This window comes from Mustela erminea, chromosome 8 (genome assembly GCF_009829155.1).
Source record: "Mustela erminea isolate mMusErm1 chromosome 8, mMusErm1.Pri, whole genome shotgun sequence".
Classification (NCBI taxonomy): domain Eukaryota; kingdom Metazoa; phylum Chordata; class Mammalia; order Carnivora; family Mustelidae; genus Mustela; species Mustela erminea.
Window position 1 is genome coordinate 73,971,094 of NC_045621.1, and position 20,774 is coordinate 73,991,867.

At 37.1% G+C, this 20,774-nt stretch overlaps 1 protein-coding gene across 6 annotated transcripts in view; it reads right to left on the reverse strand.

The window, feature by feature from the left end:
* SESTD1 (SEC14 and spectrin domain containing 1) overlaps positions 1–20,774 on the reverse strand; it is a 166,319-nt gene that overhangs the window by 32,941 nt on the left and 112,604 nt on the right. For all 6 annotated transcript variants that reach the window (XM_032356090.1, XM_032356089.1, XM_032356091.1 and 3 more), the window contains 4 exons: positions 18,052–18,174; positions 7,747–7,941; positions 7,104–7,218; positions 5,507–5,666 (listed from right to left, as the gene is read on the reverse strand). In XM_032356090.1, the coding sequence (XP_032211981.1) occupies positions 5,507–5,666; positions 7,104–7,218; positions 7,747–7,941; positions 18,052–18,174 (593 nt within the window). The remainder of the gene's footprint in view (positions 1–5,506; positions 5,667–7,103; positions 7,219–7,746; positions 7,942–18,051; positions 18,175–20,774) is intronic.

Consider the following 20,774-nt stretch of genomic DNA (forward strand, 5'->3'; position numbering starts at 1 on the left):
GCTTCTGACATGGCAAAGAAGTCAAATTCTGATTCTGCAGATGACATGATACTCTATGTGGAAAACCCTAGACTCCATCCCCAAAATTGCTAGAACTCATATAGGAATTCAGCAAAGTGGCAGGATATAAAACCAACGCACAGAAATCAGTTGTATTTCTATACACTAACAATGAGACAGAAGAAAGAGAATTAAGGAGTCAATCCCATTTAAAATTGCACCAAAAACCGTAAGATACGTAGGAATAAACCAAAGAGGCAAATGAAAGAAATCGAGGAAGACTCAAAGAAATGGAAAAACATACCATGTTCATGGGTTGGAAGAAAAAAATATTGTTAAAATGTCTATCCTACCTAAAAACCAAAAAAAAAAAAAAAAAAATGTCTATCCTACCTAGAAGAATGTATACATCCAAAGCAATCCCTATCAAAATACCATCACAGAGCTGGAACAAATAATCCTAAAATTTGTATGGAACCAGAAAAGACCCCAAATGGCCAAAGGAACACTGAAAAAGAAAACCAAAAGTGGCGGCATCACAATTCCACTTCAACCTCTATTACAAAATTATAGTCATCAAGATAGTATGATATTGGCACAAAAGCAGACACATAGATCAACGGAAAGAATAGATAACCCAGAAATGTCCCCTCAACTCTATGGTCAGCTCATCTTCAACAAAGCAGGAACAACAATGGAAAAAAGACAGTCTCTTCAACAAATGGTGCTGGGAAAATTGGAAAGCCACATGCAGAAGAATGAAACTGGACCATTTCTTTAAACCATACACAAAAATAGACTCAAAATGGATGAAAGACCTAAATGTAGACACGAATCCATTAAAAATCCTAGAGAAGAACACAGGTAGCAACCTCTTCGACCTTGGCTACAGCAAATTCTTGCTAGTTACCTCTCCAAAGGCAAGGGAAACAAAAGCAAAAATGAACTTTTGGGACTTTATCAAGATAAGAAGCTTCTGTACAGCAAAGAAAACAGTTGACAAAACCAAAAGGCAACCTACAGAATGGGAGAAGATAAATGCAAAAGACATATCAGATAAAGATTTATCCAAAATCTATAAAGAACTTATCAAACTCAACACCCAAAGAACAAAAAATCCAGTTAAGAAATGGGCAGAAGACATTAATAGGCATTTCTCCAAAGAAGACATCCAGATGGCCAACAGACACGTGAAAAGATGCTCAACATCACTCATCATCAGGGAAATACAATTCAAAACCACAATGAGAGACCACCCTCACACTGGTAGAATGGCTAAAATTGTCCAGGATGCGGAGAAAGGGGAGCCCTCTTACACTGCTGGTAGGGATGCAAGCTGGTATAGCCACTCTGGAGAATAGTATGGAGGTTCCTCAAAAATTTGAAAATAGACCTACCCTATGACCTAGTAACTACACTACTAGGTACTTATCCCAAAGATAAAAATGTAATGATATGAAGGGGCACCTGCACTTCAATATTTATTGAAGCAATATTTATTGAAGCAGCAAAGTGCACAATAGCCAAACTATGGAAAGAGCTCAAATGTCTATCGACAGATGAATGGATAAATAAGATATGGTATCTATCTATAGATATCTATCTATCTATCTGTATCTATAGAATGGACAAAGAATCTTGGAACACTGTGTCAAAACTAATGATGTACTTTATGGTGACTAACATAACACAATTAAAAAAAAAGAATAAAAAAAAAGAATGGGCTACTATTCAGCTATCAAAAAATGAAATCTTGCCATTTATAATTATGTGAATGGAACTAAAGGGCATCATGCTAAGCAAAATAAGTCAGTCAGAGAAAGACAAGTATCATACGATCTCACTCATATGTGGAATTTAAGAAACAAAATAGAGGATCATAAGAGAGGGAAGGGAAAAATTAAACAAGATGAAATCAGGGAGGGAGATAAACTAGAAGAGAGTTTTGTTTTTTTTTTTTAAGATTTTATTTATTTATTTGACAGAGTGAGATCACAAGTAGGCAGAGAGACAGGCAGAGAGAGAGAGGAGGAAGCAGGCTCCCCGCCAAGCAGAGAGCCCGATACGGGACTCAATCCCAGGACACCGAGATCATGACTTGAGCTGAAGGCAGAGGCTCAACCCACTGAGCCACTCAGGTGCCCCTAGAAGAGGAAACAAATCATAGGAAACAAAATGAGAGTCGCTGAAGGAGGGGAGGTGATGGGATGGCGTAACTGGGTGTTAAGGAAGGCACATGATGTAATAAGCACTTGGTATTATATATGTTGGATGAGTCACTGACCTCTACCTCTAAAACTAATAATACACCATGTTAATTAACTGAATTTAAATTTTAAAAAGACAGCAAACAATGTAAGTGTACAATAGAAAAATAAAAAATTATGGAATATTCATGGAAAACATAACTTTTATAGCAGTGTAAAGACTGACCTGCAATACATGAATTATTGGTATTGAATCTCTCAAACATAATCTGAGTTTTTTTTGAAAGGGCATTTTAATAAATCTTGAAAATAAGCAAAAAAAGTTAACACTTTTCATTATATTTCATCACCCAAAGTAATATCTAATTTTGAATTTTTTTAAAAAAAGAACAAACAAAAAAACCCACTCCATCTATGTTCCAAAGGAAAAAAAAAAAACAAAACAACTCTTGATCTCTGGGTGTAGAGAGACACAATTCAGAGTACTTCAAAATTTTAGTGTGGTCTGTCCTATATAATGGACGACTGAACTTTCAAGGTGACTTTAGCTACCTCAGCTCTGATCTATTCGCTTTGTCCTCATGCAATTTCATGTATTTTAGAGGAAGAGTGAACTCACTACAACCTCAAACACTAATGATCAGTTACCCAGAAGGCACTGAGCTCCATGACAGTCAGTGTTCTTAAAGAAGGTGAATAATAATACAGAAATCATTGTCAAAAGGCTATTTTTTATAAAGAGCGCCCTTTATAAAAGCCTATTAATATAGTACTAAAATGAATCTGGTTACAGTTATCCTACAAGGGACTAAAAGGAAGTGATGATTAGAAGTATTTTTAAAATCTGAAGCTAAACAATGTAAGACATTTTAATGATGAAGATGATATCATAGATATATTTAATGCATACTGTCAGGTGTCAAATAATGTGCTTCATGGTCTCAACTATTATGTTGGTTCCATTTTTGGCAGCAGAGTTCTAAACAAACAACGTGGTGAGGGCTACTATGGAGCTATGTAAAGAGTTCTATGGGAGCAGGGAGGAACAAGTAATTAATATGTCCTACAAATCTAAAAAACCTTCCAAAAATAAGTATCCCCAAGTCTTTAAGAATCCAGCAAGAAGAAAATGAAGAAAGTAGTATTCTAAGTCATAGATTCATGAAACAGCACGATGCATTCAAGAAAGTGAACAACTGTGTCTGTAAAAATTGCAGGACATAAGATTATATGGGATTGAATTATGAAGAATCTCCTACACTATTTCAAGGAGACTGAACTTCATCGGAGAAAAGAGGAAATCATGAAGTGGGGTCTTATGATTAGATATGCACTTTACAACGATTATTCTCATGTACAACAGACTAGAGAGGATCAAGGCCAGAGGCAGATAAAAGAGAAGATTTTAAATAGAAAATTTCAGGACTCAGAGACAGCAGAACTTAAAATATTTGATCGGGCTATATGGGGTGAGGAGGAGTATGGATTTTAGGATAAATCCCAAATTTGGTACCTGATACTAACTTTAACCTAGATAAGATATTAAAAGAGAAGATCAAGGGGCACCTGGGTGGCTCAGTGGGTTAAAGCCTCTACCTTCGGCTCAGGTCGTGATCCCAGGGTCCTGGAATCGAGCCCCGTATCAGGCTCTCTGCTTAGCAGGGAGCCTGCTTCCCCGTCTCTCTCTGCCTGCCTCTCTGCCTACTTGTTATCTCGTCTGACTTGTGATCTCTGTCTGTGAAATAAATGAATAAAAGAAGATCAAGTATCTGGACATACTAGGTTTGAGGAATGTGTGCGGCACCCACCTAGAGATACTAAGTAGGCCAAGTATAGTTATGGGTCCAAAGCATAGGACAGGAGTCTGGGTCAGAACCATAAATACTCAATTACAACCAAATAAAGTCATTCAAGTAGTGAAACCATCCAGAGAGAACACATAGACTAAAACGACTGGGCCTCAAACCCTGAAAGCAGAGAAATTAGCTAGAGGACAAAAAAACCAGTGAAGAAGACTAAGAAGAAACAGATTATTGGGATCATGAGGGTGTTTTCAGAAGACAAGGTTGTCAGAAAGTTTCACGAAGAAACTTTCCAATGCTATTCAGCGTGATCAAGCAATGTGAAGACCAAAAATACTCCCTGGATTTTGAGGGAGATCAAGCATTTATTACATGATAATTACAAAGTCACAGATGATATCAGTAAGAGCAAATCCAGTGAAATAGGGTAGAAGTCAGACTGAGGAGGGTTGAAAAGTTAATGGGAGGCAGTTAGGAAATAGTATGAGTATAGATTAGACCTTCAAATGACTTAGCTGTCAGGAAGGAGAATTCTAGGGCTAGAAGAGACAAAGAAAGAGTTGAGGAGGAAAGTATATGCATGTGTGTGATTTTTTTTTTTTTTAATGAGAGATTTAAGCATTTAAATGAGAGGCAGAGATCAGAGTAGAGAATGAGAGTAGACAGGGAAGACATGAGGGTACGTGACTTATTAAATACAGAGCTACAGCATCCTTTGTGATTAGAATAAAATAATGAAATGGGTAAGTTTGCATGTGATTAGAATAAAATAATGAAATGGGTAAGTTTGCATGTGAGGTTAGAAGGAATTCCTCACTAATGAGTATTTTCTCTGTAATGTAGAAATAGTTTCTGTGAGGTTTTGTTGATATCCTAAAATTTTTAAGTGTCCAAAAATTTCATAAACCATGCTATACTGTATATACTTTCATATATTAATACTTTACTTTGTAATGTTCTCTCAGGTGCTACTGCAAATTGAATTTTCAAAGAATCTTTTAAATTCCTGACTCTATATGAAATAAAACTAAATAGCCCCTTGCCCAGAGTCCACTATCTAATCCTTTCAGAGCACATATGAGTACAATGATAGTGTGACAATTTGTGAGAACTGTAGATGAAGAAACTGATGAAAGTAGATGACATATTTAATAGCAACTCTAAACCAAATGAAAACAGAAAATCAAAATTCTCCAAAAAGGGTTTTCTTAAAACATGAAAGGGTCATAGGCTATAGTAGAAATATGGAATACAAAGTACTTGTGTGTAACTAAAATTTTACCACTAAATTAAAAAGGGGAAAAGTACCATTAGTTGAACAAACTGTCACAATTTGTTAGTACAATTATATACAAAAACTACATTCACCAAAACTTACTACAAGCCTTCTATATTAACAGGTTAGAACTTCTATTTTGTATGGAAAACATAAATTATATCACTTCTCATTTTATTATGTCATTTTAGCAAAAATTAACATTAACAGCCAAACTTTGCCTTTGTTTCCTAAGCTGCATATCTTCCATCACTCCTTGTATGTGGTCCACATTTTCTTTATTTTCAATGGTTACATCCTTTCCATAGGCCCAGGATGCCTGATTGGAGATCTGATCCAGAAGTCCTTGACCTTTTTCACGCAAACCTTGTAATCCTACATCTAAAACAAAAGTTCCTAGATTTAATCTCTTAAACAAAGGAGGTGCTTTCCCTCCCTCAAGGAAATCCCCCCAGCAGATACTGTACTCGGGTTCTACGCACTGATAGCTTTATATGTTAAACTACCTTGGGAGGAGGTTCTCTGAACACTTCAAGGAATAAACCCATTTAAACGTGGTTCAAACTGAGCTCCCTCTCACACCAAATTCTGCCTAAAGATAATTTCCAAAAGGTGAATTTCCACTGATGATACTTATTTTTGAAAACTGAAAGCAGGAAGAAAATGTGAGAAGTTCTATTTTGATTAGTAATATTTTTCAGTTTATTTCCTTTGTGCTTCTATGTAGTCCAATTTTTAAGAGAACACGCCAAACATTTTGTTCAAGATAATGTTTAAGAGTTACAAGACTTCAAAGCATTCAAGCAATGCAGTATCATTGAAAAAGGATGCTGAATATTTTGAGTTCAGGCATCTTCCAGTTTATACCTAATGAGAGGGAACATTTAGGATAGATTTACAGTACCCCAAACCAACAAGCACACAGGAATTCCTTTCTTTTTTAAAGGAGAAGTATGGTTCTAGAAAGCTTCTGATCCTTTGAAATAAACTGCATTTGGCAAATTAAATACAAAATACGTATTATGCCTATCATGTGTTAAAATAACAAAGGCTGCAAACAAATGCCCATACAAACATGATTTTTCAAGCACATTCCCTCAAATCCTTTTCAATAATTGATTAATTTGGTTCAATCATGTGTCACCATTTTCTACTAAGTCTGTCTTAGGTTTCTGCTTCCTTACCTCCATTCCCCTTTGCCCTCCTATCCTACCCAGAACAACCCTTTCTTCCCTTTTGTACATCCACTATCTCCTCTCCAGTCATGACCTAGGGAAATTCACTGTACTTCCTTCCTACTGTAGTAAAATGTGAAGTGTCAAGTGAAATGGGATCATCCTCCCCTTGGGAGAGTAGGTAACCTTGGCAATATTCCCAATTTGGAGAAACAAATGCACAGAACCAAACCAACTATTTATTCACAAGGTTAGGATATAGCAACAACCAAAATCACTGCATAAAACACAGTTTTGGGGCATACAGGATTTACCACAGAACACTTCACAGCTAATTACAGCTTATGCATGCACTACAAATAACTGTTCGTAGTATATGCAAGACATAGCACCTATAGATATACCTGGGTAAAGAAGAAAGGCTAAAGGCCCAATGAAGGAAGGGTGACAGACCATCAATGAAAAATAGTAATTTTACCATGTATTACACCCTTCAAGGGAATAAAACCTATTTTATACTAATTTTTCCTGTGTTTCCTATAAATAATTATAATTAGCTCAGTGTAAGTTGACTTCTCTAACCATAGTAATGATATTTCTAAAAAAAGAACCTTATGTTTCAGCATTGTTAAAATCTGCTTACCAACACTTTTCAGCTTCTCTTCAAGCAGTTTTAAAGTCTGCTGAATCGATGCTCCATCAGCTGGTGCTACATCTACGCACAACATCCCTAATAAGCCATCCAACTGCTGAGACAACTAAAGCAGAGGGACACCAAAGAGATAACCCTGATGTGATCAGCATCTAAAGTGTTTAATGATTAATGAGGTTTATATCTAATGAGGTTATCACAATTACACTTGAAAAAGTCTTTGCTGTTAAAAGACAAGGGCGAATAATCAGAATACATGTTATCTGAAAAGACAGAACACATAGAGGCATGCACCAGGAAGACAAAGATTTATATCCAGGTAAGCAGAATGTAGGAAAGTACTCAAACGTCCATTGCAATCTAGGTTATAAAGCATAAATAGAGAAATGATCAAAATGAAATATATCTAAGTTCAAACACTATTTAGACAAAAAATGTTTAGTTGCATGCAAAATGGCTTAAAAATGAAAAGAAAATTTTTTAAAAAATCGAAGACTTTTATCATCTGCCCATGACTAAATTATTTTATTTTTCCAGAAAAATAATTAGGAGACATGCAAACCTGCAAAATTTATGTGCAGATAAGTGTTCAGATCATTTGAAGAACAGAAAAGCAATCAGAGTAGAAACTTACATCTTGGGCAACACCATGAAATTCAAGAGCTGCTTGTAAGAGATTCTGCCTAAATTCCAGTTGACTGGCCTGTCGATAGCAAACATCACTAAGTTGTTGCTGCAGTGACTTCAGTTCCACAAGATCTTCCTCGTCCCCAGCATTTAAGAGTGCTGCAATTTGCTGATTAAGTTCCACATACACTGCAAACCATTCCTGTAACACACATGTTATACATTAAGGATCAAATTGGCTCCTGAAGAACCGCACCACATTTTATAATTCTTCCAGATAAATTAAGTAACATATATGATAATTCTGTAAGGCAGAATTACTTAAAGTGAGGATGAGAAGTCCCCAACCCCCAAATCCTTCCACATGACTCCCGGAACTCACTCTTATCAACGTCAGTATCTATCCTGTATCTTCATCTTTGTATCTAAATGGTTCCTTTCCTTTCCTGTTCAACCTGAAACCTGTCCATCCTCAGAGAAAATTATTACCAGATCATTTCTTCTATCTTTCTCTTAAAACCTACATCTCCTTTAAAGTGCATGCTGTTGGATAACATCCTTCCAAACCTTTCCCATTAAGCACCTTCTTCCAGGGAGTTTGGCAATGGTCACGGCCCTCTGCTCTGGGTCAGCGTTTCCACTGACTCCCACCATGTACACATCCTTGCAGTACTCTTATTAACTCTGTCTCCTGATTCCCTCCCTCACTTGCAACCATCCTGTCCCTACCCCAAATCAGCTACCTACTCCAACACATGTAAATTCTTGTCGTAATCATGTATTACCATACAGCTCCCAAAGCTTCAAGAATCTCATTCTCTAACCACCAGCTACTGACTCTCTTGGTCACACTCTTAAGGACAACTCACTCCTACAGCTCCATGAGACTACCCAATCCACTGACCTGCTTGTTTCATGGCCCAGCACGAAAGAGTCTCACATCCTCACTTCTGTCTTTGATCAGAGGCTATAATCACCTCCCAGAGCATAACCCATACTCATGCCCTGCATCTTCCTTTTCCAGTCCACCTGTCAAGACCTCAGACCTGGTATCTCTGCCTACTGTATACCTACACCAGAGCAGCAATATGGCTGGATAATAACAATGATGTGAACAGGTGTCTTTTTAAAGTTATAGTGTATGTAAATATATAGACTCTCTCCACATAAAAGTATATAAAGTATATAAATAACCTCAAATAGACCTTCAGCAATCCTATTTCTCTAGTCAATGCATTTTCCCACTCTCATGATTGTTTTTTTCACTCCTTAAATCTCCAACTCCCTTTCCCTCTCTTCGTTCCCAGCCAAAACTCTAACTTCATTTTCTCTCCGACAAACCTATGACCCTCCCTCTTTTCTGCAGCCTTGTGCTTCACCCTCCCCACTAAAATAGCAGATGAACTGTCCCTGGTTCTAAAGTAGCCACTTAACTTGCACTCTTTGTCTTCTATTACCTACACAAGGCTTTGCCCTTGCACTTATCTTTTCTCTCCCATCATCAATTCATTCTTCTTAATTGGATTATTTCTACCAGCATACAAATAAGGTGCAGTATCTTATATTAAAAAACAGAACTGCACTCAAGACCAAGGCTGTCCCTTAAAGGAATACTCTATACTCATTCTATCTCCTATTTCCCATTCCCTTGTTAACCCATTCTCATCAGGATTTTGTCCTTCCTGCTCTTAGCAAATTCTCAGTCTTTACCTAATTTGGGTCTCTCAGTTGCATTTTACAAAGGCAACCACTTCCTTCTTGAAATGCCTTTTTCTATTCTTTCCTCAGACACAACAGTTCTGCTGCCCTCCTTCTGCTTCTTGCCTTCTAAATTTAGGAGTGACCTGGGGTTCAGTTTTCCAAAGGCTCTTTTCTTCTAAATTAGTACTCTTTGGGCTTGGATGAGTTCGTCTGGTCCCATGCCTTTAAATAACATTTATATGCTGATAATTCCCACATTAATATCCTCACCTTGTCCCCTTCCCTGAACCCGACAGTGATCCTCAAGTGTCCACCGACTATCTCCATTTGGATGAGTATTAGACATCTAAAATTTAACCTGCCCCTGAAGCTACAAATTCTGTAGAATCCCAACCTGCTTCTCTCACAGTCTTTCCCAACTTAAGAGTGGCTAAGGCCAAACACCTGATTCTTACAAGAGCAAGACTTGCTGGCTCAACCTCAGCAATGTGACTACTGCTTACTACATCTACTACCTCCATACTATTAGTCTCCAGTCTTCCTGTTTTGTTGTTTGTTCCTAGTCCTTATTTTCCACATGGTAGCCAGATATCTTTTTATTTTATTTATTTATTTTTAAATATTTTATTTATTTATCTGACAGACAAGAGATCAAAAGCAGGCAGAGAGGCAGGCGGGGGTGAGGGTGGGGGAAGGGGAAGCAAGCTCCCTGTTGAGCAGAAAACCCGATGCGGGGCTTCATCCCAAGATCCTGGGATCATGACCTGAGCCGAAGGTAGAGGCTTTAACCTACTGAGCCACCCAGGTGCCCCCAGAGATTTTTTTTTTTTAAGATTTTTATTTATTTATTTGACAGACAGAGGCAGAGAGGCAGGCAGAAAGAGAAGGGAAGCGGGCTCCCTGCTGAGCAGAGAGCCTGTGCAGGGCTCGATCCCAGGACCCTGGGATCATGACCTGAGCTGAAGGCAGAGACTTTAACCCACTGAGCCACCCAGGCGCCCCTCCCAGAGATCTTTTTAAAAACATGTATCACACAGACCTGTACCCCTGGGTCTAATAATACATTATATGTTAATAAAAAAGAAAAGAAAAAAAAATGTATCATTTCTCTGCTCAAAAATCTCTCCAATGGTGGCGCCTGGGTGGCTCAGTGGGTTAAGCTGCTGCCTTTGGCTTAGGTCATGATCTCAGTGTCCTGGGATCAAGTTCCACATCAGGCTCTCTGCTCGGCAGGGAGCCTGCTTCCCTTCCTCTCTCTCTGCCTGTCTCTCTGCTTACTTGTGATCTCTCTCTGTCAAATAAATAAATAAAGTCTTTAAGAAAAAAAAAAAATCCCTCCAATGATTTCATGTAACATTTAAAATAAATGTCAAGCGGCGCCTGGGTGGCTCAGTGGGTCCTGGGATCGAGCCTGCATCAGGTTCTCTGCTCAGCAGGGAGCCTGCTTCCCTACCTCTCTCTCTGCCAGCCTCTCTGCCTACTTGTGATCTCTGTCAAATAAATAAAATCTTAAAAAATATAATAAATGACAAGGGACGCATGGGTGGCTTAGTCGTTTCAGCATCTGCCTTCAGCTCAGGTCATGATATTAGGGTCATGGGATCAAGCTCCATGTTTGGCTCTCTGCTCAGTGGGGAGTCTGCTTCTCCTTCTCTGCCTACTGCTCCCCCTGCTTGTGTTCTCTCCCTCTCCCCCCAAATAAATAAATAAAATCCTTAAAAAAAAAATAAAATAAATGTCAAGTTCCCTTTTGGGGGTGAAATGGACATGATTTGGCTCCGGACTCCCTTAGAAACATTGTTTTGTGTGACCTTGCTCACTGCACTACAACACCACCAACTTAACTTGCTGTTCCATTACAATGGCAAGTAAGCACCTACCTACAGTGTTTTTACTTCTGTGTCCTCAATCTGAACTGCCTTTTGCTTGAATTGCTCCTTCACATCATTTCAAGGTTTCTGATTAAATGTGATCTCAGAGAGGCCTTTCCTAAAAGCCTTGCCTTACCTTCTCTCCATTCCCTTTTTTCCAATATGAACTTAAATTCCATATTATAAGACAGTGCTATATAGCCAAGAGTCTAGAACATGTGACATTTATTATGTGTTCAGTTAATATGTAGCGAATGAACATATAAAGCACTTCATATCAGATACTGTAGATTAGCTGACATTAAATTAAGTAGGTAATAGGTACTGCTCTAAATGTGGTATACTCTTGTGCCCTGTACCTAAAACTTGGGCTTCTCTATTTTTTCATGTTGTTTTATTGCTTGAACTACTATGAAATTTCTGAATATTATTATATAGACAATGTAGTCAGATGTAGAGAAAAGAACAATGGATGTGAAAGACGAACTCAAGGTCTTTTTTCCTTATAAAGGGGTGTCATCTTCATTAACTCACTTATCTCTCAGAACCTGTTTTTTTGTTTATTTGTTTTTCCTTTCGAGCAGTGATTTTCAACTGGGGACTATTTTGCTTCAGAGGGAATATTTTGCAATATCCAGAGACATTTTTGGCCACAATGGAGAGGGTGCAATGCTAATGCATCCAGTGGGTAGAGGCCAGTGAGCGGCCAAATGACCCTATAATGTACAGGATAGCCACTACAACAAAGATCCATCTGCCCAAAGTGTCATAGGGCCAAGACTGAGAAACCCTGTTCTGTACAACAGTGATGATATCATCTGTCTTACCTACCTTATTGGTTATTGTATAAATTAATTACATAATACTATGTGTAAAATACTTTTGAAACCATAGAGTGATTATATTTTTTTTAATTTTTTTATAAAGATTTTATTTATTTATTGGACAGAGAGATCACAAGTAGGCAGAGCGGCAGGCAGAGAGAGAGGAGGAAGCAGGCTCCCTGCTGAGCAGAGAGCCCAAATCGGGGCTCGATTCCAGCACCCTGGGATCATGACCGGAGCCGAAGGCAGAGGCTTAACCCACTGAGCCACCCAGGCGCCCCCACAGAGGATTATAAAGGTTAACGGAGGTGGATTTAAAGCAGAAAATACAACTTGAGAAAAATATCACAGTAGTGTTCTAAAATAAAAAGGGATTTCACAGTATTCTCTATAGTACTTGTAGATTTAGTTAATATTCTAAACAAATAATTAATCCAATTCTTTGAAGAAGTAAGAGTCATGATTCAAAGAAAAATAGTAGGCTAAAGGATTAGCATCCTGGGTCACCATGTCTTACAGTGAGAACTATCTATACCATATTACCAGGGTGCTTACTAAAAATACCAAAGCTCCACCCCTGACCTACTAATTCAGAGTCTGTAGGCAGTTTAACAGTTGCTTCAGGTGACTCTTAGAACCACTAAGGTTTAAGAACAACCATACTGGGGTTGATTTTTTTCCTAGTCTGAACCTATAAAATAAAGGCCCTAATAACTAGAACAAGGAGGTAAACAATTTAAGAACTAGTATTTTTCTTGAAATTAGCACTTGAAATTAAAGAAACTCACATTAGGAACTGGGGTTTTCCTAAAGAAATAATCAGTCTCTCTGGGATGTAAGGGAATAAAATCTGGAATGCACAGGCACACACACACTCTCTCTCTTCAGATTAATCAAAATGTTTTTTTCCTAGGAAATAGAAAAATATAAAATTTATAGAACCTTAGCTGAACAGGCTGCATTCAGTTCAGTTTTGGCCATCCTCTGGCCTACCTTTTATGAACATTTAACTGCGCAGGAATAAAATCAATTCTAAGACATGCAGTTTGTATTTAGACGGTAGGTAAGAAATGAGCTTGAATGCTCACATGGTAGGACAGAGCTAGTCATCTCGATTGACAATGGAATAGTGCAGGAACTGGTGGTGATGCACAGCTGCTGAAATAATGGGTATTTATGCTCAAACCAAGACATAGGAATTCTAATCTAGAAGGAAAGAAACACTGCCAGATCACTTGATTAAGGTCAGTATGTTCGTGAGAGATGGGTTTTGACCCTTCATGCACACCTGTTTTGCTGCTTACTATTAGGCATGACACAACAATGTTCTCTTTGAAGACCAAAAGTCAGCATTGTGAGATGGGAGATACGAACGGAATCCTAAAGCTTCAGAGATTTATACTTCTGCACAGTCCTATGACGTGTTTTCCCTAACAACCACCTACCTCAGCCCAAAAGAAAAAATCTGATTACTGAACTAAAACGCATTAAAATGTATTTTAAGTTACTATTACCGTTTATCTTATATCTTGTTATTTTTTGTTGTGCTTACCTACTTCATATTAAAAAAGCAAACTTCCTTTTGACACTCCTTGACAAAGAACTACATATTTGTAATATTTTCATTTTCTGTATATTAAAACTAAATATTCTAATAAATTTGGGTTTATTTTTAGCTTTAAGATTATGCTTTTATAAGAATCTAAAATTTAATACTCGACAGAGTGATTTAACACAAAATGGTATGTTAACTTCTATCCCCATTAACCAATCAATATATCAGAAATTTGTCATAATTTCATTAAGACCTGAACAACTCCAACATATGCTTTAAAGCGTTCCTCTTATTACAAAGAGAAAAGCTTTTAATAAAATATTGGAACATCATAAGCTAATATACTCATCCTGAATCAACCTATTCTCAAGGTAACAATGTAGTGCCACCTATTGGTTACAGTGCAATTCTCATTTGTAAACCTTGTAAAATGAAAAATTTCAAACTATTCAAAAGTGGAAAGAACAGTATAATGAATCTCATGTGCCATCCATCTTCAATAACTATCAACTCCTGACCAATTCTGTTTCTTCTACACTCCCATTCAATTTGTCCCCACCTCCCAATTTTGAAACTGACATACATCATTTAAAGAAATGAAATCCATAAACCATCAGTGTTTCTCTTTTCTCTGAAGCACCAGGTCCATGAATGCAAACAATATATGTGCATATGTCCTCAAATATTAAGAGTATAGGAAGGAAAAAAAAAATGTTATTATCTTAAGTACATCCATGAGTAGCTTTCGTTGCGAGCTAGCCAGTAAGCAGGTGAGACAGACTGACAGAGACAGAAAAATATAAAAAGGGAGAAAGAGAGAGAGAAATACAGAGAAACAGAGAGAGGAAAAAGAACTTCAAGAGTACGAAGAGACTGGTGTTTCAACCGAGTCTAGCTACCCAGTGACCGAAAAATGTTCTCTCCCAGTTTATTCATATAAAAATAAGGAGATGACATTAGAAGAATCTGTAAGATCCTCTCCAATTCAAAAGTTCTGAAATTTTATTCACATTATAAGTAAACCTGAACACACAGAGCTATCCATAAACAATTTTTTCATTTAAATTAATTTTTAGGGGCACCTGGGTGGCCCAGTTGGTTAAGTGTCAGCCTTTGGCTGCAGGCATGATTTTGGGGTATGGGGATGGAGCTCCACATCGAGCAGGGAGTCTACTTCTCCCTCTCCCTCTGTCCCAACCCCAGTTCATGCTGTATTTATCTCTTACAGAGGTCTCTCTCAAATAAATAAAATCTTTTAAAAAAATAAGTAAAATAAATTGATTTTTAAACTTTATAAATAAAAATACAAAAATAAAAATCTAAACACAAGAATCTCTATGTATACTATTTATAATTTCATCCATACTGTATGCAACATAAAAGATGTTTTTCAATTCCTTTTGTGAATTTCTTTATAATAGGTACATAATTTAACTTCAAAGTATAATTATTCCTCTTGACATCTTTAAAAAATAATAAAATGTAGATAAATCCTGTCTTTAGGGCCCTCAAGTGTCATGTATCTTTACATAAAGGACTCTGGGGATACCTTCATAACCAAATCCTCTAGATGGAAGTCTACAATATTTTACAGCAAATACTGTTTTCAAGAACCAAAAATAGTGGGATGCCTGGGTAGCTCAGTTGGCTAAGTGTGGGCCTTCAGCTCAGGTCATGATCTCGGGGTCCTGGGATCGAGTTCTGCATCAGTGTCCTTGCTCAGCATGGAGCCTGCTTCTCCCTCTGCCTGCCACTCCCCTTCTTGTGCACACATGCTCATGCTCTCTCTTTCTCTCTCTGATAAATAATTAAATACATACAATCTTTTAAGAAAGGGGGGTACAGACTATAGGATATGGTTACCCTATAGTAACATGCTCCAGAACAATCCACAGGGTTCAAATAAGTCACAACAGTATCAAAAATATCAAAAGAATTACGTTATTTATAAAGTACCAAGAGAGGCGCCTGGGTTAAGCTCCAGCTCTCAGTTTAGGCTCAGGTCATGATCTCAGCCCTGAGATCCAGCCCTGTGGCAGGTTGAGTGTAGAGTCTGCTTGAGATCCTTTCCCTCTGCTCCTCTCTACTCACACTGTGCGCAAGTGTGTGCACTCTCTCTCAAATAAATAAATACAATCCTTAAAGATTTTTTTTTAATTTATTTGACACGGGTGGGGGGGCAAGCAGAAGGAGAAGCAGGCTCCCCACTGAGCAGAGCCTGACATGGGGCTCAATCCCATGACCCTGGGATCATGACCTGAGCCCATGGCAGACGTTTAACCAAATAAGCCACCCAGGCATCCCTTAAATAAAATCTTAAAACTAAATAAATAAAATTTTAAAAAATAATAAAAATAAAAAGTACCAAGAACAATAAAAGATTATAACCTCAGGAACAGGAGTTATAAGTTAAATACAAATTACTCAGTATATTTTATTAGCATAAAAGGAAAAAGCATTATGTTGGACCCTGTGAAATGAATAAAATATACAGATTTTTTTCAATTATAGGATTTCATAAGATTTCATTTCAATCTTTTATAAGTACTGGGGTGCTCGGGTGGCTCAGTCAGTTAAACACCCGACTTAATTTTTGGCTTAGGTTAGGGTTGTGAGATCAAGCACGGCATAGGGCTCTGCAATGGGCATGGAGCCTGCTTAAGATTCTCTCTCCCTTTCCCTTTGTCCTTCCCTCTTCCCCTTCCCTCTTTATCCATCAATCAATCTCTTAAGAATACTAATTAGGAAAACTGAAGACAATATACAATCTTTAGATGATTTCAAATCCAAATCTTGTGATATCTCTTCCATATTATTCTCTCAGCTAGATTACAGATACTACAGAGTACAGTATATATTTTATCTGCCAATACAACATATTATTAAAGCTGATCTGGGGAATATTACAAAGAAAACAATATAAGGAACTGAACAGAATGGTATATATAAAAGAGGAAAATAATGTCAAATATTGTTTAAAATATCTTTAGTAAACAGTAGTTAAAATATACATTTATTAATACTACTCAACTTTTAACTACCACTTCAATTGGGGAAGTTAAAGGGAAAAGAAAAACTTAGATGTTCACATAATACATAAATCTTATCTGGGCCCAGAGTTTAAAACTGTTATTGAACAATTTTTTTTAGTTCTCTATTATTGTGCATTTAGAGCCTAGTGATCGGAATTCATCTGAACACATGACTTTTTTTCTCAATTAACACATAAATCCAATCAGAGTGTCTTCTGAGCATCTGGATTTGTTTTTGCTTTTGTTTGAGGGGAAGGCTAACTTCTTTTATTACCTATTTATGGGAAAGATGTTTTATTCTTCATATTAAATGCAAGGTTGAATGGTGTGTATGTGTGTGTGTGTGTGTGTGTGTGTGTGTGTGTAAACTGATCAATTTTTTTAAGCTAGATAATCTAAGGAGATAGAAATTAATGAATCTGTTTATTTTTCTACTTTTCTAGTCAACCTATTTAAATTGCTATCAGAAATAATATGACTGGGGGGAAAAAAAGGTTGAACTAATTGATCCACAAAGCAGATGATCACTTTCTCTTTTTTTTTTAATAAATTTATTTATTTTCAGAAATACAGTATTCATTATTTTTTCACCACACCCAGTGCTCCATGCAATCCGTGCCCTCCATAATACCCACCACCATGTACCCCAACCTCCCAGATGATCACTTTCTCAATAATGAAGAGTTAACTTTAACAGAGCAAGAGCTTAACATATATCAACTTCCTCCATACACAAGTTGTTAAATTTTAAGCCCTCCTGAATGATTATCTATAATCTGCCCATAGATCATTTTCTAATTTTATAACTGATTTGTTTGATCATCTTCTTCAGAATTATAAGTGGGAGCCCCTAAATGCACAAAGAATGGAAAGATATCCTGCACCCTCTGCACTCACTCTCAATTAGTTGTGATTAATGCAACAGTTCTGCAATTATTCTCAGGCATTAACTGTACTGTACTCTTCCTAAAAGCAGGAACATCCCAAGCCTCCCTCTGAGGATTTAAGGATTATAATTTCTGTCTCAGGACTGCAGACGAAGGTTCTATTTTTGCACTATCACTCTTTATTCTGTCATGGTAATTTTTTAAAATTTCACATGGATTTGTTTCTATAGAAATATATAACTATACTGGAGGCAAAGCAAAACCAAACTTCCAATAAATACATACTAAATGGTCAAAATGTTCTTTATGGCCTCTAAATATTAAACATACTCTACTTTATGTCCTATACCAAAGTTTATAGCAACTTATCCCTTAGCACCACACAGGCTCCTAATTATGCCCAGTAACAACAGCCTGTAACCTGCAGAGGAGAGGGACTCACACTGTGCTGGCTCTCAATCTCTTCATGCTTCTGCTGTAGGGCCTGGGAGGCTCGGATGGAGTCTCCAATCCCCCACTGGGCTCGTAGTTGTTCTGATCCAGGACCTTCAAGCCAGTTTACAACCTATAAATGAAAGTTGAGACCAAAATCTTAAAATACTGAAAAGCTTTTCAAACATTCAATGTTTTCTCCTCCCAAAGCTCCTCAAAAATTTTTTTTTAATTTTTGATTTTTACTTTTATTTCTTTGACAGAAAGAAAGCACAAGTGGGGGAGCAGCAGGCAGAAGGAGAAAGAGAAGCAGGCTCCATGCTGAGCAAGAAGCCCAATGATACGGGGCCCGACAATGTGGGGCTTGACCTCAGGACCCCAGATCATGAGCTGAGTCAAAGGCAGATGCTTAACCGACTGAGCCACCCAGGCACCCCAGTTCCTCAAGTATTTTTAAATTCTTTAAATTCTACTGTAAAGGCAGTAAATGTTTCTTTTCTAATTACGTGGCTATAATGTGACAACTCTTCCAAAAACAAAATTTGAAAGAATGCACACTGTAGCACCTTAGGCTTTCATCTTTCTGATCATCTGCCAGGCTAAAAGAAATCTGGAATGCTCTCCATAAAAGAAAATTAAAAATTAACTTACAATGAAAGAAAATAAAAGAACTATTGGATTTTGCATTGGAAGAGACACCAGAAAGGACACTGGTCAAATTTCTTATCTAACACTTAAGAAAATTTAATTTCAAAGATTAACTGACCTGCCCAAGGTAATATAATACATTATTAAAAACCTAGGACTAAAATCCCTGTCTCCAGACTCGTAGTCAAATGTTCTTCTCAAAGTACTGATAAAACTAAAGGAACTAAGTAATTAACTAATATGAAGTTAAAATGCTACTTTTGTCACTTTGAAAATTACAAACTAACTGTAGAATTATACTACAGCAATACCTTCTAGGGGTCTTAGGATGAACTAAAATCTGCAGACCCACATACCATCTGAGGTCCCACTGGCACCACTCAGCAGGATGTGAGGTTAGCAAAGCACCATGAGGCATTCTTCTTCTGCCAAGTCAGTTCAGGCATGAGGCGATGAGATCCATATGGGACAGATTTAGGGAAGACTCTGGTATCAAAACTCCAGAGTCCACAGTGCTCATGCACGCTACAGAAGTTCTGAATTCAAGGATGCTCAAAGTTATGCCTTCCATCAAGTACTAACAGTTCTCCTAGTCCAGACCCAGAATAATTTTTACTATAAAAGCAGTAGTTGACATTCCAAGTTTTATAGGTTTTCAAGGAAACAGAGCTAGACAGTTAAGCAAAGATCAAAGCCTCACGCAGAAAGAGTTTTTCTAACTCTCTACCCAACCCCCACACACACACACTACAAAACTACATGGACACAGTGAAGTAATTTTAATAGAAAAAATATTATCAAATTTTACTTGTTACTGAATTAAAATAAGGAATTCAACAACAGATGTATGGTTAGGCCCTAAAATGTAAACTTAGGATTGCTGGTAAGAAGCAAATGAGGGTGTGTCCGTAGCATAATGTTATAACCCAGTGGATACACAGGCTTACCTCAGAACTTTATAACAGACCCATGCTGCATTTTCATTATTATCAGGTTAAAATATATTCCTTTAAAAATCTAATAGTTCATGGAATTTTTAGTAGTTATATAAAAGTACCACATCATAGGGAAAAATGTCTATTTCTTTCCATTATTTTTTGACACACATTGCATTTTCACATTACTCCAGATTTAAGCACTACAGCCAATTCTTACAGTACAGTTATTTCTATCCTGTGTTTTTCACTTAACATTACACTATAAAACTATAATGATTTTCTATGTGGCTACAGTTATAATTTACAATAGTTACAAACCTCTTTTTTAAGAAGGCAAAACTTGGCTGCCTTCTTCCCTCCCTGTCATCTGTCTAACCAACTAATCAACCAACCTATATACATATATATTCATATATGTACATATATATTTGTATATCTACAACAGCTACTTTATATATATATAATATATATATATACACAAATATACCCACACACACACCCTAAATATAAACTTAGGATATATAGAGAGACAGAAGTTCATATGTAGTTATTTTTTTTTTCTCTAATTCTGTATTGTTTCCCTAGGAAAGATTTTCAGTAGAGATCTGAATTCAATGACAATATAATGTCAGTATACATTAAAAAATTGCTCTCTAAAACACCTTTTTCAGGGCGCCTGGGTGGCTCAGTGGGTTAAAGCCTCTGCCTTCAGCCCAGGTCATGATCCCAGGGTCCTGGGATCGAGCCCCACATTGGACTCTCTGCTCAGCAGGGAGCCTCCTTCTCCCCACCTCCCTGTCTGCCTCTCTGCCTACTTGTGATCTCTGTCTGTCAAATAAATAAAATCTTTAAAAAAACACAAAAGATTATTAAAAAAAAAACCCACCTTTTTCTATATGAACATCTAAGCAATGAAAGTTTTAACTGAGAAACCTCTGCAAAGTATACAAACTGCCTAATGCTTTTAAAAAACTTCTGCCAAAGGGATGGAGTAAGATAAATAAAGCTAATATGAAATGTAATGTGATGTTTTGTTCGGAATCATGGAAAAGAAAAATAGCATTAAGTAAAAACTAAGGAAGTCTGAATAAAGTATAAAGACTGTTAAAAAAACAACAACAACAACAAAACACCTTCTGCCAAATTG